Genomic DNA, 19,539 nt, shown 5'->3' with positions numbered 1-19,539 from the left:
TACAGGTTGGGATGCTTGGGCAACTGGTGACCCCAGCAGGGGCAGAGTTGTGGCCAGGAGCAGCAGCGGGGCAGCCGAACAGACCATGGCTCAGTGAAGCAGTCCCTACAAGCCCATGATGCAAATTTCTGCAAGGAAGAGCTGGCAGGGCAGTATGCAGATGGGATGGGAGGGATGCCAGGGCAGAATTGACAGAGGAAGCACGACAGCCTGTGACTCTGAGTCAAATGGGAATCCAGGTCACTGTGGGGGCCACCTGGAGCCCACATGCCCCCAGTGAGAATGGTGCCGAGGCTCCTCTTGGGCTCTGGACTTGTGACTCAGAAGTCACAACCAGCAACATGTCAGTAAGCCAGGTTCAGTCATGTTCCCAAGGACCTGGGAAATCTGGATTGTTCTGAACTCCTCAAAAGCTGGATCATTGATCAAAGAGTCAAGGTTAGAAATGAAAAATAAAGAAAAGATAAAAATATGAGAGCTGATTTTTACCCTAAAATAACTTCCAGATAGACTAGAATCCTCCTTCCCTCCCTTCCTTCCTTGTCTGTCCCTTGGGCCATCTGCCAAAGCTAGAAGATAGGGGGATGGGGCAGGCAGGGAAGGACTGGTCCGACTGTGATCAGAGCAGGGGATGAGTGGATGGACAGGAGGAGGAGGGAGGGGGAGGAGATGGGAGCCGGGAATGAGGTGGAAACCCAGGACCCGGAGAGGAGAGGGCAGGCGCAGTGAGGGAGTGGTGGCAGAGAGGACTGGCTCTGATCACAGTCGGACAGGTCCATGACCAGTCCGTCTGTCCCTCCCTCCCTCTCTCCCTCCCTCCCTCCCTTCCTCCCTTCCTTCCTTCCCTCCCTTCTTTCTTTCTTTTCTCTCTCTCCCTCCCTCCCTCCATCCATCTCTCTTTTTCTCTCTCTCTCCCTTCTTTCTTTCCCTCCCTTTTTCTTTTCTTCTTTCTCTCTCTTTTCTTTCTTTCTTTCTTTTCTCTCTCTCTCTTCCTTTCTTTCTTTTTCTTTCTTTTCTTTCTTTCTTTCCTTGCTCTTTCCTTCCTTCATTTCTCTCTCTCTTTCCTTCTTTCTCTCTCTTGCTCTCTCTCACTCTCGCTCTTTTTCTTTCTTTTATAAACAAGGCCTTCTTCTGTTGCCCAGGCTAGAGTGCAGTAGTATGATCAAAGCTCATGATCATAGCTCACCATAGCCTCAAACTCTTGGGCTCAAGCTATCCTCCCACCTTAACCTCCCAAGTAGCTGAGATTACATGTGTGCACCACTGCACTGGCCTAGAGTCTTAAATGTAAAAAATAATCTGAGAAAATACTAGAAAACATTATCAAGTTATTTCATAAAATAATTTTAAACAGAGGAAGGTTTTTTAAACAATACATAAAACTGAGAAGTCAAAAAGGAAATAAATGTGACTGTCTAAAAACTTTTAAGTTTGGCCTAAAAAGAATAATTTTCTCAACAAAGGAACTTTCTTCTAGTTTTCATTTCCATAAGACAGAAATAGGCAAAAGATAGGAACAGACGATTCACTGAAGAAGGAATAGAAATAGTTTGATAATGGCCGGGCATGGTGGCTCACACCTATAATCCCAGCCCTTTGGGAGGCCGAGGTGAGTGGATCACCTGAGGTCAGGAGTTCGAGACCAGCCTGCCCAACATGGTGAAACCCTGTCTCAACTAAAAATACAAAATTAGCCAGGCTTGGTGGCGCATGCCTGTAATTGCTGCTACTTAGGAGGCTGAAGCAGGAGAATTGCTTGAACCTGTGAGACGGAGGTTGCAGTGAGCTGAAATTGCACCATTGCACTCCAACCTGGGCAACAAGAGCGAAACTCCATCTCAAAAAAATAAAAATAAAAAAGAAGTAGTTTGATAAACATATACAGACCTCCAACTTCACGCATCAGAAATACAACTCAAACAAGATATTATTTCTCACCTGCTAATTATCAAGAGAAAATATTATATTAAGTATAGTTGTACATGTGTGTAAAAACATGTACATAAGAATATTCAAGGCAGAATTGTTTGTGACAGCAAATGAGTTGATTAAACAACCAAAATGTCTATTAAAAAGGAAGAGCTTATATAAATCTTGGGATTTCCAAACAATACATTACTAAAGTTGTGTGGGAAAAGTGAAGTAGCTGTATTTTGGAGTGATCTCCAATATAGTTAGTGAAGTTTAAATATATGTTATGTGTATTATGCTCCCATGTATGTAAACAAAATGAATCTATTTAAGATGCTTGTACTTGTATATCCCTAGAATATTTCTGGAAGAATACATCAGAAATCTGGCAATAGTTGTTGCTTCTGGGGAAATGGATTAAGGGTCTGGATGGGTCTGTGTGCTGTTTCATATATAGTTTTTCTAATCACAAGCTTTTTTTTTAATAAAAAAAAGTTGATTTAAACACACACACAAAGTACGAAGTACCTATGGTAGAAATATAGCCCCACTGCATTTCCACCTCCACCTCCACCTCCAATCCCCCCTTGCCAGTTTTGCTGCTAATGGAAGAGCAGACACACAGAGCAAATACATGCATGGGAGCAATCACTCTTGTAAATAGCTGATTTCAGAAAACATGAAAATGGTGGAGAATCTGGTTTGAGAACCAGAGAGAGAAGTGAGAGAGAAAACACAGGTGCTGGAAGTAGGATGCTGTTAGCATGCTGGGTGCTGTCTGTTGCAGCTATAGGCAGTCTCAGATGGGCCAAGGGGATGTGGGACATCAACAGCATCTGCTGCAGTTCACAAATGGAGTCTGTCAAGGCATGAAGTGGTCCTGGACCATGCTCAACAGGGTCTGTTGAGGACCAGGAACTACACAAGTGGGAGGTGGACGGAGACCCAGAAGAGTGGCTGCTTCAGTGCCGAGGGGAGACTGAGCCATGGCAGCCCCCAGTTAGGAGAGACAAGGATAGCCTCCAGTAGAGGGAAAGCTGTTCATCCATCAGCATGAACACTGAAGGAACAAGTAACTCCGGGGACATGAGAAAGCTAACAGAGGCCGGGTGCGGTGGCTCACACCTGTAATCCCAGCACTTTGGGAGGCCGAGGCAAGCGGATCACCTGAGGTCAGGAGTTCAGGACCAGCCTGGCCAATATGGTGAAAACCTGTCCCTACTAAAAATACAAAAAAATTAGCCAGGGGTGGTGGTGGGCACCTGTAATCCCAGCTACTCAGGAGACTGAGGCATGAGAATTGCTTGAACCCAGGAGGTGGAGGTTGCAGTGAGCTGAGATGGCACCACTGCACTCCAGCCTGGGCAACAGAGTGAGACACCATCTCTCCTCTCTCTCTCTCTCTATATAATATTATTATATATATAAATATATATAATATAAAAATATAAATATAAATTATATATATATAAATCTTAGTCTTATGGACTGATCAGTTTCATGGGGAGTCAGGAAGCACCCACAGGCTGAATCAGGTCTTAGGCAGAGTGGAGTTCAGACCAACAGGGACTTATTGCTACCACCCAAGTCCAAAGTGAACCACAAGGTGATTGTCCTTTGTCCCTCCAATATACATACTAATTTTTGGAAACTAATCAGTTTTTAACTGCTGGCAGCTTTTCTGAGCTCCTAGGTTGCTTCCTGGACACCTCTAAACATGGATTGTGAAGGCTGCTGGTAAGCAGTGCTCCCTTATTTCATTTTTATTTTTTAAAGACAGGGTCCCGTTATGTTGTTCAGACTGGCCTCAAAGTCCTGGACCAAAGTGATTCTCCCACCTCAGCCTGCCTAAGTAGTTGGGATTACAGGCGTGAGCCACCACTGGACCTGGCCTCCATTTTTTTTTTTTTTTTTTTTTTTTTGAGACAGAGTCTCACTCTGTTGCCCAGGGTGGAGTACAATGGTACAATCTTGGCTCACTACAACCTCCACCTCCCAGGTTTAAGTGATTCTCCTGCCTCAGCCTCCCAAGTAGCTGGGATTACAGGTGCCCATCACCACACCGGGATAATTTTATATTTTTAGTAGAGATGGAGTTTCACCATGTTGGCCAGACGGGTCTCAAACTCCTGGCCTCAAGAGATCCACCTGCCTCGGCCTCCCAAAGTGCTAGGATTCAGGCATGAGTCACCGCGCCCAGCCTCCATTACTTCTTATAGAAAGTAACTGTTGGGGCCAGGTGTGGTGACTCATGCCTGTAATCCTGGCACTTTGGGAGGCTGAGGCGGGTGGATTATTTAAGGTCCAGGAGCTCAAGGCCAGCCTGGGCAACATGACAAAACCTCAGTATGGCAAAACTTCATCGCTACAAAAAATTAGCTGGGTGTGGTGGCACATGCTTGTAGTCCCAGCTACATGGGAGGCTGAGGTGGGACGATCACCTGAGCCCCGAAGGTCAAAGCCACAGTGAGCTGTGATTGTGCCACTGCGCTCCAGCCTGGGCAACAGAGCAAGACCCTGTCTCAAAAAAAAAAAAAGAAAGAGAAAGTAACTGCTGGGGTTGCTGCATATTAGTTACCTCTATGAACCAGACATTGAATCTTGGTATTTTTTTTTAACTTTTAGGTTCTGGGGTACAAGTGCAGGTTTGTTACGTAGGTAAACTTGAGTCATGGGGGTTTGTTGTACAGATTATTTCACCACCCAGGTATTAAGCCTAGTAGGCCCATTAGTTATTTTCCTGATCCTCTCCCTCCACCCTCTGAAAGGCCCCAGTGTGTGTTGTCCCCCTCTATGTGTCCATGTGTTTTCATCATTTAGCTCCCACTTACAAGTGAAAATATGTGGTATTTGGGTTTTTTTCTGTTCCTGTGTTAGTTTGCTAAGGATAATGGCCTCCAGCTCCATCCATGTCCCTGCAAAAGACATGATCTCATTCTTTCTTATGGCTGCATAGTATTCCATGGTATATATGTACCACATTTTCTTTATCCAGTCTATCATCGATGGGCATTTAGGTTGATTCCATGTTTTTGCTACTATGAACAGTGCTGCAGTGAATATCCACATGCATGTGTCTTTATAAAAGAATGATTTATATACCGTTGGGTGTAGACCCAATAATGGGATTGCTGGGTAGAATGGTATTTCTGTCTTTAGGTCTTTCAGGAATTGCCACTGTCTTCCACAATGGCTGAACTAATTTACACTCCCGCCAAGTGTACAAGCATTCCTTTTTCTCCACAACCTCACCAGCATCTGTTAATTTTTGGCTTTTTAGTAATAGCCATTCTGACTGGGATCTTGGTGTATTTGCACAAATACGATTTGGGTTCAGAGGTCATAGCAGCTATTATGCGATATAGGATTTCTGATGGGTGCTACCAAGCTGTGGCCAGTGGCGATGGCCACATCATGGGACGTGCATAGAAAGAAGGGGAAATGTACAGCTGTTCACCCAGCTGCAGCACAATTCCAGTAATGGCGAGTCAGCTAACCCTCGGCTGACGCAGAAAATTCTAATATAGAAAGAGTGTGTTCAAAATTGTTTGATACCATAAAATTACCGATCTGTGAAATATTTGACAAGAAGAGGTATTTTAACAAAAAGCTGGATGCATTATATATGTTTTTAAAGGAAAAAAGGTATTTCTGACATTAAAATGTTAAAAGAAATGGTATAAAGTTACTCAGAAGGAATAACGGCAGCCTTAGATCTATAATTTAAGTATCTAACTCTGGACCCTAGAATGAGATCCCATATTTGCTGTCTGGGACTGTTCAGAAAACCCTGCTTCAGAGTTTATATTAAAACTATGTACCTCAAGAGCACAACTTGGAGAAGCTGAAGAAACTCATGGAATTTCTGATGCTTTCTTTGATTCTTACAGGATGTGGGGACTTCACAAAAGTTTCATGCTGACCTTATATAGGAATAAACCTATGGAGAGACCAGGACATTAGAGTGGAGAAGAACTGTTTCTTCTAAAGATAAAATAATTTCAAATCCTTAAGCCAGGGTCCTAATTTTAAGGCATAATTCAGGGTTATAATTTTATAAACTTAAGTATCTGTTAGGTATCATTCCGCATCTATTTAAACACATTAATGAAAATTATTTTATAATTTTGGAGGTGTAGATAACCTACCTAAGTGTGAGATAAAATCCTGAAATCATATAAGAGAAGATGACTGATGTGGGTATAAAAAAATATAAGATATACAAATCCTGGATGGCTGCAAGATGGTCGTATTACTCCATGAAAGAAGAACAATTTTCTCTTTGAGTCAACAACTACGTGTTATGGTTTGGGAAGGGGTCACTAATGGGAAAGCAGACATGAGTCAGCTTCATTGATGGAAAAGCTGAGAGAAGGTGATTTTGATCTGAGCCAAGTGTACTTCCCAATACATCCCCCTCGAACTGAATTCACTAACTCAGTCACTGGCACAGCAAGGCATCTCCAGGTCTACCTCTCTGGGGACGGGCAGCTGAGGACAAGTATGGAGGATTGGCCAATCCAAAAGATGGGGCACCCAGAGCTCATTCTCCAAGTCTTACCAGAATATATCCTTACCAGAAAGATATATTCCGGTTCTCTGGTCAGAAATCCCTCTCTGTTCCCCTTACGTTAAAACGTGATATAAGTCACTTTTTGCTTGGGTGAGAGGGAGAGGGAACAGAGAACATATACTTCTGGAAGCGGAAGTTCCTTTCACTCTGTGGAAATGGGAGAAGTGAGTAAGCATTCCCTGCCAGACCATGCAGTAGTGAACTTATTGCAATATTCTAGTGAGAAGGAAAACTGAAAAACTTCATTTAATGATGAAATATACAAGGAAGTAGATTTTATAAAGTCAATAAACCTAGAAAATATTTTTGAGTAGCTTGTTAGAAACCCTAGAGAAATGTGTGTCAAGGGCAAAAAATAGCAGGTTATTGTACTGAGAACCTATTGTTCACGATTATATTGAACTTATTTTCTGGCTCATTTCTTAGAAACAGCTCTCTGCCCATAACCATAGGTTTACCATGGAAGTAGCCTTTTTCTTTTTTGTTTGAGATAGAGTATCTCTCTGTCACCCAGGTTGGAGTGAGATGGCACAATCTTGGCTCACTGCAACCTCCGTCTCCCAGGTTCATGCGGTTCTCCTGCCTCAGCCTCCCAAGTAGCTGGGACTACAGGTGCCTGCCACCACGCCTGGCTATTTTTTGCATTTTTATTACAGACCAGGTTTCACCATGTTGGCCAGGTTAGTCTCAAACTTCTGACCTCAAGTGATCCACCTGCCTTGGCCTCCCAAAGTGCTGAGATTACAGGAGTGAGCCACCACGTTTGGCCAAAGTAGCTGTTATATACTTGGTTACACTAATCTCTAATTACAATACAGTCCACATCTAAAACCAAGTAGGAACAATTTCTCTCTTCCGGGGTAATTTTGGAACTTACCAAAGAGTTCTGGGGTGGGGCCTACAACTTGTAAAACTCAGCAGCTCTTGGTTTTCTGTCACAGGGACTGGGAAAATAGTCTGAGCTCCAAGGAAAAGTAAAACTAATGTAGATACAGAAACAGACAAACTTGAGGTGAGTTTCTCTTTTCAAATTCAGTTTATCCCTGATGCTCATTTGTACTCCTGATCTTGAGTTCCATCAGAGACCCTGACTTCCTTTCATTATTTCCCTTTGAGCTGGTTAGAGCAGTTTTCTGTTACTTGCAGCTAAAAGAATGTATTAACACATGCTCAGAAAAACCAAGGATGCTGTATCAGTAAGTCTGAGTTTGTTGTGTGTTGCAATAACAGAATACCACAGACTGCGTAATTTGTTTTTTTTTGTTTGTTTGTTTGTTTTGAGAAGACATTTATTTCTTACAGCTCTGGAGGCTGAGAAGTCCAAGGTTGAGGGGCTCACATCTGGTGAGGGCCTTCCTGCTCTGTCATCCCATGGCAGCAGACGGAAAGTCAAGAGAGCACATGAGAGAGAGAGAGAGATGGTGGGAGAGTGGGAGGTAGGGGTGGGAGAGACAGAGACAGAGAGAGAAAGAGGAAGGGGGCCCTAACTTACCCTTTTATTAGAAGCCTACTCCCATAGGCCTCCAGGACTGTAAGAAATAAACGTCTTTAAAAAAAAAAAAAAATTAGCCAGTCTGTGGTATTCTGTTATTGCAACACAAAACGGACTCAGAGTCCTCACAACCTAATCACCTCTTAAAGGTCTCCACCTCTCAATGCTGTGGCATTAGGGATAAAGTTTCCAACACATGAACTTTGGAGGACACATTCAAACCACAGCATGGTAGAAAAGTGGTCATTAGGTTAGGAATGGGATTAATGAGCCTTGTGATTCAAGACAACCACTTCATCTAATAAAATAGAGTTAAAATATATGGTCTTTGCAGTATTTAAAAGTGTTGTTCCGTTTCTTTCTGGCTTTCATGGTTTCTAAAATAAAATCCACAGCCATATAACTCATTGATCCCCTATAAGTAATGTATCATTTTTCTTTGGCTGCTTTCAAGATTTTTTCTTTGACTTTAGTTTTTAGCAGTTATGATGTGTTTAAGGTGGGCTTTCTTTGGACTTATCCTTTTTGGATTTGGTGAGCTTTTGCATCTGTAGATTTATGTCTTTCATCAGCCACTATTTCAAATTGTTTTTCTGCACTGAATTATTTCTCCTCTTCTCTGGAGCTCTAATGACTCAACTATTAGGCTTTTTCTTTCTTTTTTTTTTTTGAGACGGAGTCTTGTTCTGTTGCCTAAGCTGGAGTGCAGTGGTGCAATCTCTGCTCACTGCAACCTCCGCCTCCCAGGTTCAAACGATTCTCCTGCCTCAGCCTCCCAAGTAGCTGGGACTACAGGCACATGCCACCACACCCGGCTAATTTTTTTGTATTTTTAGTAGAGACGGGGTTTCACCCTGTTAGCCAAGATGGTCTCGATCTCCTGACCTCATGATCCGCCTCCCAAAGTGCTGGGATTACAGGCGTGAGCTACCACGTCTGGCTGCCTTTTTAGTATTTTATCCACAGATCTCAGTGGCTCTGTTCAATTTTTCTTTTTTTTTTAAATTATTATACTTTAAGTTCTAGGGTACATGTGCACAATGTGCAGGTTTGTTACATATGTATACATGTCCCATATTGGTTTGCTGCACCCATTAACTCGTCATTTACATTAGGTATATCTCCTAATGCTATCCCTCTCCCCTTCCCCCCACCCCACGACAGGCCCCAGTGTGTGATGTTCCCCTTCCTGTGTCCAAGTGTTCTCATTGTTCAATTCCCACCTACGAGTGAGAACATGTGGTGTTTGGTTTTCTGTTCTTGGGATAGTTTGCTGAGAATGATGGTTCCCAGCTGCATCCATGTTCCTACAAAGGACATGAACTCATCCTTTTTTATGGCTGCTTAGTCTTCCATGGTGTATATGTGTCACATTTTCTTAATTCTATTCAGTTTTTCAATCTTTTTTTCTCTGTTTTTCAGATTGGATCATTTCCACTGATCTGTCTTCAAGTTGACTGACTTTTTCCTCTGTCATCTCTGTTCTGCTGTTAAGCCTGGATAGACAGAATATGACCACCCAAAGATGTCCATGTACTAATCCCTAGAACTTCTGGATATGTAAATGTATATGTCAAAAGGCATTTTGCAGATGTGATTAAATTATGAATATTGAGAGGGAGATTATCACGGATAATCTGTGTGGGCCCAATGTAATCACAAGGTCCTTGTAAAAGGGAGACAGGAATGTGAGAAACAAAAAAGCTGAGGTTGGACTGATGCAGCACTTTATGTATTTATTTTTTGAGACAGGGTCTCACTCTGTTGCCCAGGCTGGAGTTCAGTGGCACAATCATGGCTCACTGCAGCCTTGACCTCATGGGCTCAAGTGAGCCTCAGCCTCCTGGGTAGCTGGGACCACAGGTGTGTGTCATCACGCTTGGCCAACTTTTATTTTTATTTTTTGTAGGGATGGGGGGCTGGTCTCAAACTCCTGGGCTCCAATGATCCTCCTGCTTTGGTCTCCCAAAGTTCTGGGATGACAGATGTGAGCCACTGTGTTCAGTGAAACTGATGCACTTTAAAGATAAAGGAAAGGGCGAGGATTGATGACAGGCTCCAGAAGTTGGAAAGAGCAAGGAAATGGATTCTTCCCTGCAGTCTCCAGAAGAAATGCAGGTCTGCTGACATCTTGATTTTACCTCTAAGATTCATTTCACACTTCTCATTCTCAGAACACATCACATTACATAATACATTTGTTTTGCTTTAAGTTACTACATTTGTAGCTATTTGTTATAGCAGCCATGGTAGTAATTTAATACAGAGGTCATGCAATAACTTTTGCATTTTTGGTTATCATATATTTCAGTTCTAAATTTCCCATTTGGTTCTTCTTTATATTTTCTATTTCCTCCTTGAGACTTTTCGCCTTTTCTTTAGTTTTTAAAATAGTGTTCACATTTACTCATGGCACTTTTGTAATAGGTACCTTAATGTCTTTTTAAGATAATTCCAACATATTTGTCATCTCAGCATTGGTATCTGTTGTTTTTTCCGTGTGAGTTGAGATTTCCAGGTTCTTCAAATGCCAATTAATTTTGAGTTTCATCGTGGAAATTTTGAATATTATGAGACTCTGGATCTTGTTTAAAACCTGTGGGAAGTGTTAATGTTTCTTTTTTAGTAGGTAATCTACCTGGCTTGGTTCAACCACAAGTTCTCATTAACCTACTGTGGACTGTGCTTTCAACATCAATTCTCATTTCAAAACCTTTACAGTGCTATTCAGATCTTCTGCAGATGTGTGCCACCCAGTGGCCGGTCTGAGGCCTGTGTGATGGATGGTTTATCTCTTGGTGCAGTTGTGCTGGTGGTTTGTGGTTTAGGGTCAGATCCACGCAAAGTACAACTGGGAAGTGATCCCAGGAGCTCATAAAATGGTATGGGGTCATCTTCTTGTTCTCTTCCTTTCTGGTCATTCTGATACTTTCTGGTTCCCTGGGACTCTTCTTTTTGGTTCTCTGGCCAGAAATCCAGGGCTTTATTTCCCTGCTTTACCATGCACTTCCTGTGTCTGTTCACAGGTGGGGCCTTGCAGCAGAGGGAAAAAGCAATGGAGGTTTGCCCTGCCCTCTTAGCACCATACATTCTGATCAGAGGAAGTTCCTCTCCCTCAGAGTTCTAGGCTCCTGTGGATCCTCACCACCACTGCTGCCATGCGATTGTTTAGAGGCTGGGTGTGAAAGAACAAAGAAAAAAGAAAAAAAAAAGGTGGAATTTCCTCCACTCTCTCTGAGTGTTAGGGTCTTCCTTCCCTCTCCTTGAGCCAGACCTAGGGGGTTTCTTCTGTAGTTCTGTCTATCTGTGCAACTGCACATTTATGGGTTTGGGGTTGCCTTGAGTTCAGGCCAGTGCATACCTGAAGAAAAAATGTGAAGCTCACCACCAGTTCAGTGGTATTTTGCATTCTGGACTTCTTCCCCAATCCACCTGCTACTGTTTACTTTCTAGAGTCCTCAAGTATCAGTTCTGTGCAATCTTTCCAGGTGTATAGCTTCACTCAGTGGGAGAGACAGGGTGGAGGATGCTTACTCCATCTTTCCTAGAACTGGGCCCCTGCATCTCACAATTTTGATATGTATTTTTATTATCATTTCATTCAAAATATTTTCTGATTTCTCTTTTGATTTCTTCTTTGTTGGCTACTTAGAAGTGTTATGTCTTAATTTCTAAACAAATGAAATTATCTGGTGATATTTTTGTCACTGCTTTTAGCTTGATTATATTCTTGTCAGAGAAGATAATCGTTACAATTATCAATCTTTAATATTTTTTGAGGTTAGTTTTATGGGCCAACATATGGTCAGCTTTTGTAAGTGTTCTGTATGTAATAAAAAAGTATGTGTGGCCGAGTGCAGTGGCTCACACCTGTAATCACTTTAGGAGGCCGAGGCAGGTGGATCACCTGAGGGGAGGGGTTCGAGACCAGCCTGGCCGGCCAACATGGTGAAACCCTGTCTCTACTAAAAACACAAAAATTACCTGGGTGTGGTGGTGTGCACCTGTAATCCCAGCTACTCGGGAGGCTGAGTCAGGAGAATGGTTTGAACTCAGAGGCAGAGGTTGCAGTGAGCCGAGATCGCATCACTTCACTCCAGCCTGGGTGAAAGAGCAAAACTCCATCTCAAAAAAAAAAAAAAAACCAAAAACACCAAAGTATGTGTATTCTGAGCCAAGCACGGTGGTGTGTACCCACAGTCCCAGCTACTTGGGAGGCTGAGGTGGGAGAATCACCTGAGCCCAAGAGCATGAGCTGTGGTGAGCTATGATTGTACCACCGTACTCCTGCCTGGGTGCAGAGTGAGACCAATCTCTAAAACACAAAAAACAAAAGGCAAAACCAAAACAAAAGAAACAAACAAAAAACCTTTAGATATCTGTTATAAATAGTATGTATTTTGGTTTAGTTTTATTCTTTTAATCAGTTATGACTACCTTTGCCTTTATCAAATCATTTATGCTATTTTTAGTCAATTATAATTACTGATAAGTTTAAACTTGTCTATGTGTTTTCTATTTAGTCCACTTTTTCTTCTCCTTTTTTCTCCCTTATTTCCCTCTTTTGAGTTAATTTCTTTTTATAATTATCTCATTTGAACTCCTCCCCCATTAGCTTTTAGTTACACATATTTTTACTACTTATTTAGAAAGTTTCTTTAGAGATGATAAAATGCATCTTTGACATCTCAACCTAATTTCTTTTATTCCCCAAACTTCTACACTGGAATGTGTTAAAATAGAAATCTGTTCAGTAGTTGGGTAAACGAGTTTGCCTTGTGAGGGGACAGACATTTTAGACACTGGGAACCACAATGACAAAGTACACAGGTATGATGCAGATTGTTGTGAGGTCAGAGAACTACACTACTGCAGTTTGGGATCATTGCTGCCAGAGGTGTGAATAAAAATGGAAGTGGAATTAGATTATAAAGGCTATCCAGACTGGAAAACAGGATGGGAAGCCAACAAACCAGAGAGCAACTACTTGAAAAGAAATAGCACAAAACAAAAAGTGATGAATACAAAATTAGGCCAGGCATGGTGACTCAAACCTGTAATTCCAGCACTTTGGGAGGCCAAGGTGGGTGGGTCCCATAAGCTCAGAAGTTCAAGGCCAGCCTGGGCAACATGGTGAAACCCCGTCTCTACAAAAAATAGAAAAACTAGCTGGGCATGGTGGTGTGCGCCTGTAGTCCCAGCTACTTGAGAGGCTGAGGTGGGAGGATCACCTGAGCCCAGGAGGTCAAGGCTGCAGTGAGCTGTGATCACGCCATTGCTCTCCAGCCTGGACAACAGAGTGAGAGTCTGTCTCAAAAAATATATACATATATATATATATATTCAAACTTTATGTTAATATTTTTTGTTTTTGCAGAGACAGGGTCTCACTATGAAACTCCCGGCCTCAAGCAATCCTCCCACCTCAGCCTCCCAAACTGCTGGGATTATAGGCACTAGCCTCCATGCCTAGCCCTCAAACTTCAAAGATTAAGACAGTTTTAAATTTTGTATTATAACTGTATTGTTTGCTTATTTGTTTCTCCAACAAGATAAATTGAAAGTTAATTCAAACTTGAATGCCTAAGGAACCACAGGTATTCATTAACACTCCCTCCTCTCCTAGGAAAATACTTCCTTCCAGGTTTTCCCTAAATCTTCCACCTCCTTAATACTTGTAACCAGTGAAATACTTCCTAGACTTATTGCCTCTACTCCAGAACCATTCACAGTGCTCTTTGGAAGGCATGTTTTATTGTAAGCAAGATTATTTCCAGTATCAAATTTTTCTTAGAACACTCAAGTTAATCCCTTATAAATATCCTTTGATGAGAAAGCAAGATGGGCTCCTTCAGTCCAGTTGGTATTATGATGTAGGTGGAGGCCATTTGATGGGTCACAATTGCTGAACATAAGAGAACTGATCATACAATACCTAGGCCACATAAAAATGAGATTGGGTACCAACCTCTCTCCTTAAATCTGGGGTAGGATCAGTTTGGACCTTTATCTCCAAACTAAAGAATAAATCCCACCGGCTGGGCACAACAGTTCACGCCTATAATCCCAGCACTTTGGGAGGCCGAGGTGGGTGGACTGCCTGAGCTCAGGAGTTCGTGACCAGCATGGGCAACACCATGAAACCCCATCTCTACTAAAATATAAAAAATTTGCCAGGCATAGTGGCATGCACCTTTAGTCTCAGCTACTTGGGAGGCAGAAGAATTGTTTGAACCTGGAAGGTGAAGGTTGCAGTGAGCTGAGATTGCGCCACTGTACTCCAGCCTGGGGGACAGAGTGAGACTATGTCTCAAAAATAAAATAAAAATAAATAATAAATAGATAGATAAATAAATAAATAAATAAAAGAATAAATCCCACCAAATAGGAGTTTTCAGTCAAACTTTGATTTTAGATTATCAAAGCAATGCAGGCTTGTCAAAAAAATTAAAACAATTGAGACATCTGTCATTCAGAAACCAAAAATACTTATGGCTCCCTTTTTAATCAAGAAATGAACCGAAGTATATACTTTGCCTATCAGTTGTTTACTTAAAAAGTGTTATGTTTCGGCTTGGCGCGGTGGCTCACGCCTGTAATCCCAGCACTTTGGGAGGCCGAGGCGGGCAGATCACTAGGTCAGGAGATCTAGACCACCCTGGCTAACACGGTGAAACCCCATCTCTACTAAAAATACAAAAAAATTAGCCGGGCATGGTGGCGGGCGCCTGTAGTCCCAGCTACTTGGGAGGTTGAGGCAGCAGAATGGCGAACGTGGGAGGCAGAGCTTGCAGTGAACTGAGATTGCACTACTGTACTCCAGCCTGGGCGACACAGCAAGACTCCATCTCAAAAAAAAAAAAAAAAAGTGTTACGTTTCTTGTTCTTATTTTTAAAGATCAAATAACCAGAACTATTCACATTGCTCACACACACACAAAAGAAATATACAAAGATTTTTTTAACCTGAATATCATTCTCTGATTTTTTTTTTTCTTGAGAACCTGTGAATTAAAAAAAAAAAAAAAAAAAAATTAGGCCAAACACAGTAGCTCATGCCTGTAATCCCAGCACTTTGGGAGGCCGAGGTAGATGGATCACCTGAGGTCAGGGGTTCGAGACCAGCCTGGCCAAAATGGTGAAACCCTGTCTCTACTAAAAATACAAAAATTAGCTGGGCGTGGTGGCACATCCCTGTAATTCCAGCTACTCAGGAGGCTGAGGCAGGAGAATCGCTTGAACCCAGGAGGTGGAGGTTGCAGTAAGCCAAGATTGTGCCACCGCACTCCAGCCTGAGCGACAGAGTGAGACTCCATCTCAAAAAAACAAAATTAAAAAAAAAAAAAATGTATTAAAGAATGACTCCAGAAGTGGAAATAACCCGACACTCATCAGTAGTGGAATGGATACATAAACTGTAGATAGGTATGCAATCTACTACCATACAGAAACATAAATGAATGAACTAGGGCTATATGCATCAATCTCAAAACAATGTCGAGTGTAAAAAATGTCCGTGGGCCGGGCGCGGTGGCTCAAGCCTGTAATCCCAGCACTTTGGGAGGCCGAGACGGGTGGATCACGAGGTCAGGAGATCGAGACCATCCTGGCTAACACGGTGAAACCCCGTCTCTACTAAAAAATACAAAAAACTAGCTGGGCGTGGTGGTGGGCGCCTGTAGTCCCAGCTTCTCGGGAGGCTGAGGCAGGAGAATGGCGTGAACCCGGGAGGCGGAGCTTGCAGTGAGCCGAGATCCGGCCACTGCACTCCAGCCTGGGCGACAGAGCGAGACTCCGTCTCAAAAAAAAAGAAAAAAAAAAAGTCCTAAGAGGTTAGAAACAGTGGGATGCCATTTAAGTAAATCACATATACACACGCAAGCACAAAAATAATACTATTTTGAATCCAGATAGGAACACACATAATAGCAGTTAAAAAATATAAATTTAAATGACAAACAAGTTGAAAAAAAGAAGTTAACTCCCAGGACAAAAGGAACAGGACAGTGAAGAGCTGCAGCTGTAGGTGAAATGTATAAAAAAATAAAAAGCTGGCTGGGTGCGGTGGCTCAAGCCTGTAATCCCAGCACTTTGGGAGGCCGAGGCTGGCAGATCAGGAGGTCAGGAGATCGAGAACATCCTGGCTGACACGGTGAAACGTCGTCTCTACTAAAAAAAATACAAAGAAATTAGCCAGGCATGGTGGCGGGCACCTGTAGGCCCAGCTACTCGGGAGGCTGAGACAGGAGAATGGCGTGAACCAGGGAGGCGGAGCTTGCAGTGAACCGAGATCGCGCCACTGCACTCCAGCCTGGATGACAGATCGAGACTCCGTCTCAAAAAATAAATAAATAAAATAAAAATAAAAATAAATAAATAAAAAGGCCTGGCGCACATATGGTGAAAGGTTAACGTCTGTTATTTCCTGGTGGTATATGAACATCAAACATATTACTTTCTATATGTTATAGTTGAGATAAAGAATGATGATCATGATGATAAATAAAGAGGGATTAGGAACCTTTCTGTTCATGGGCTCTGCCTGGTCTGAATTCATAAGAGAGCATTTGATTCATCCTTATGTGTTTTCTACTAACAGATTTATGGATACAACGTGTAATATATCTTTAAAGGCACAGATACATACATGTCTTTTTTTTCAGTTGGAAACATTTTAAATATTTTAAGACAAAAAATGAGCATGGACTTTTTTTTTTTTTTTAAATAAACACATATATATATGTCTAATGGCCAAAGTGCACTAAGGAAATGAGCTCCTGATCTGTCCTCCACAGTCCCCATCCTGTGGTTGAACCTTTTGCGGGCCCTCCCTCTTCCTCTCCAACGCACTAGGAAGAGACAGTGGCTGCTTTACACCACAGCCGTAAGGCGTTTTGACAGCATGGAGGGCCCTGCTGAAGTTGGGAGTCTTTCTGTGAGATGAAGGAGGGAGACTTCTCCCCACCAAGTTTAGGTAGATCAATGTGTTGAAGTCTAAAACAAAAATAAAAATAATTCACATAATCAGCACTTCAAATAATACTGAATTTCAGATTTCCCACCAAGAGAGCTCAAATAGAGCAGTAACAATCTAGATCTTTCCATTCCTCCTGACAGCAGGCTTAGGCCCTAGAAGTATCTGCTGCAACTGCAGCCTTGGCTCCATTTGTGACCTTTCAGGTTCAAAGGTAACAGGAAGAACCAGGGTCATAAAGGAAGTGGGCCCAATCTGCAAGGCTGTGTTGGAAAACCTGTACATTTTTTGACCTATGAAGAGGGAGAGGTTAAAAGTGGCTCTGGCCGGGGACCAAACCCTCTCCAGGAACATGTCTGTTAGACCCCACAGTCTCTCCAACAGGGTCTCATCTAGCTCCTGTTGTCAACCTCTTTCAGCTCCTCATCAGGTTTCTCACAGGCACCTTTCAGAAGAAAACTTGTGTTCTGGGATAAACTCTTGTTTTCTGTACTCACACAGAACTTCTGGTGACCAAATGTGTGGGGTTTTCCCACACCAAGGAATCCTCCATTACTTGGTGGACACCGCTGGGTGTCCTACAATTTAATTCAATACTGATACTGTCTAGTTTGAACAGGTTAAGGGCTCAGTCTCACAGGACTGCGCCCCGCCACCCAGTTCAGACACCAATTTGCAAGTCCAGTATGTCACCTGTGCTTCTGATTGGCCAGTTATAAAACCCACGACCCCCGCCTCAGATTCAATAACTGGTTAGAACAGCTCATCGAACTCAGAAATAACAGTTTACTTACTAGATTACTGGTTTGTTATAAAAGGATACAACTCAGGAACAGCCAGACGGGACGGAGGCACAGGGCAAGGTACTCAGGAAGAGGTGCAGAGCTTCCATGCCTGCTCTGGGCACACCACCCTCCCAGCATCTCCACATGTTCACCAACTTGGAAGCTCTCTGAACTGCTGTATGTTAGGGAGTTGTTTGGAGGCTTCCTCATGTAGGCATGATTATTAATTCAATCTCCAGCTCCTCTCCCCTCCTAGGAGGGTGGGGAGCAGGGTGGAAAGTTCCTAGCCTCTAAGCACATGGTTGGTTCCTCTGGCAACCATCCTGAGGTTATCCAGGAGGCCCCAGGTACTAGTCATCTCTTTAGCATGCAGAAAGACCTTACATTTTGAAGACTCCTAAACAGGGGGAGAGAACAAATATATATTTCTTAAGATGTCGCAGGGAGCGATTCCTCCTGGGACAGGAGCACCCCCGTGTCAGAGCACCAGATGTGGCAACCAATGGTTATAGGGATCCCCAGCCACAGATGCCTTCTCTTAGCAGACAGTCATTTATTCTAATACATACCTAGGTTTTCCAACACAAAAGTTTTTACTTCTAGCATAAAATAAAATTTAAAGGGCCATACCTGTACAAGAATAGGATTTCATAAAATGTATTTTATTTACTATTTTTTTTCAAGACAGAGTCTTGCTCTGTTGCCCAGGCTGAAGTGTAGAGCACAATCTTGGCTCACTGCAACCTCCGCCTCCCAGGTTCAAGCAATTCTGTCTCAGCCTCCTGAGTACTGAGATTACAGGCACACGCCACCACGCCTGGCTACTTTTTTTTTTTTTTTGTATTTTTAGTAGAGACAGGGTTTCACCATGTTGGCCAGGCTGGTCTTGAACTCCTGACCTCAAGTGATCTGCTCGCCTCAGCCTCCCAAAGTGCTGAGATTACAGGCGTGAGCCCCTGAGCCCTGCCAAAATTTAAAGGGCTGTACCTGTACAAGGATAGGATCTTAAAAATCACCTTTAGTAGTTAGCCAGGCTCAGCAGCACACACCTATAGTCCCAGCTACTTGGGAGGCAAAGGCAGCAGGATCACTTGAGTCCAGGAGTTAGTTCAAGGCCAGCCTAGGCAAGGCAACACGCTATCATCTCAAAAAAAAAAAAAAAAAAAAGGTAAATTTAAAAAAACCAACCACAATGCTTTATCCTAATTTTCCCTGTGGTTTTTGAGCTATTTTCTTATTTGTAAGCCTTACTTCTTTGTAGCAATTTGGACTTTAGAGTACCTCTTAATGCCTTCATTCTTTATTTTAAATTCCTCTAGAAAAGCTGTTAATTCACGTCCTCCTGATTACTTTCTCCTGATTGCTTTCAAGAGAAAACTAGCTGGTGGCTACCTCAAGGACTTGCCTCTCAAAATACCCCTTTAGCCTCTTGCATTCCTATACTCATGCCAAAACCAGGAAGAGAAATCTTATATGGGTAATTTGTTGATATTCACATTGAGTCCCTTTGATCATCTCCCTACCAATAAAACACAGGTTATCCCAACAAGCACTCTATTAACGCAATGACTTGTCCTCTCCTACTTTATATGATAAAACTACAGAACCTATAGTTACCTTATCATGTAGAACTTTATAGGTCTATATTTTAGCTTTGCATAATTTGCAATAATGTCCTGGCAGATATGCCTGTAAAAGTACTAAATTTTAAGCAACTTTATCTACAATGATAAAATGTCTACAAATTAAAAACAGCCAATTCATGATATCCTCTGTCTTTTCCCCAGTTATCAATACATTTTTA

At 42.5% G+C, this 19,539-nt stretch overlaps 1 protein-coding gene across 9 annotated transcripts in view; it reads right to left on the bottom strand.

Moving 5' to 3' along the window:
• The window catches only part of ADGRF3 (adhesion G protein-coupled receptor F3), a 42,016-nt gene that overhangs the window by 10,514 nt on the left and 11,963 nt on the right, over positions 1-19,539 (bottom strand). For 2 of the 9 annotated variants that reach the window (XR_004428445.1, XM_033176320.1), the window contains exon 1: positions 4-737. The exons of 4 other annotated variants lie outside the window; for them this stretch is intronic. Coding sequence is in view for 3 of the 5 variants with exons in the window: in XM_033176320.1 (XP_033032211.1) it covers positions 4-87 (84 nt within the window). In the remaining 2 variants the exon portion in view is untranslated. Of the gene's footprint in view, positions 1-3; positions 739-5,732; positions 5,852-19,539 lie in introns of those variants that run through there. 3 more of the 9 variants (XM_033176323.1, XM_033176322.1, XM_033176321.1) reach the window with 3 other exon arrangements.

The sequence above is a fragment of the Trachypithecus francoisi genome, unplaced genomic scaffold (assembly GCF_009764315.1).
Source record: "Trachypithecus francoisi isolate TF-2019V2 unplaced genomic scaffold, Tfra_2.0 Lachesis_group17, whole genome shotgun sequence".
NCBI lineage: Eukaryota > Metazoa > Chordata > Mammalia > Primates > Cercopithecidae > Trachypithecus > Trachypithecus francoisi.
This window is presented reverse-complemented; position numbering and strand designations above follow the sequence as displayed.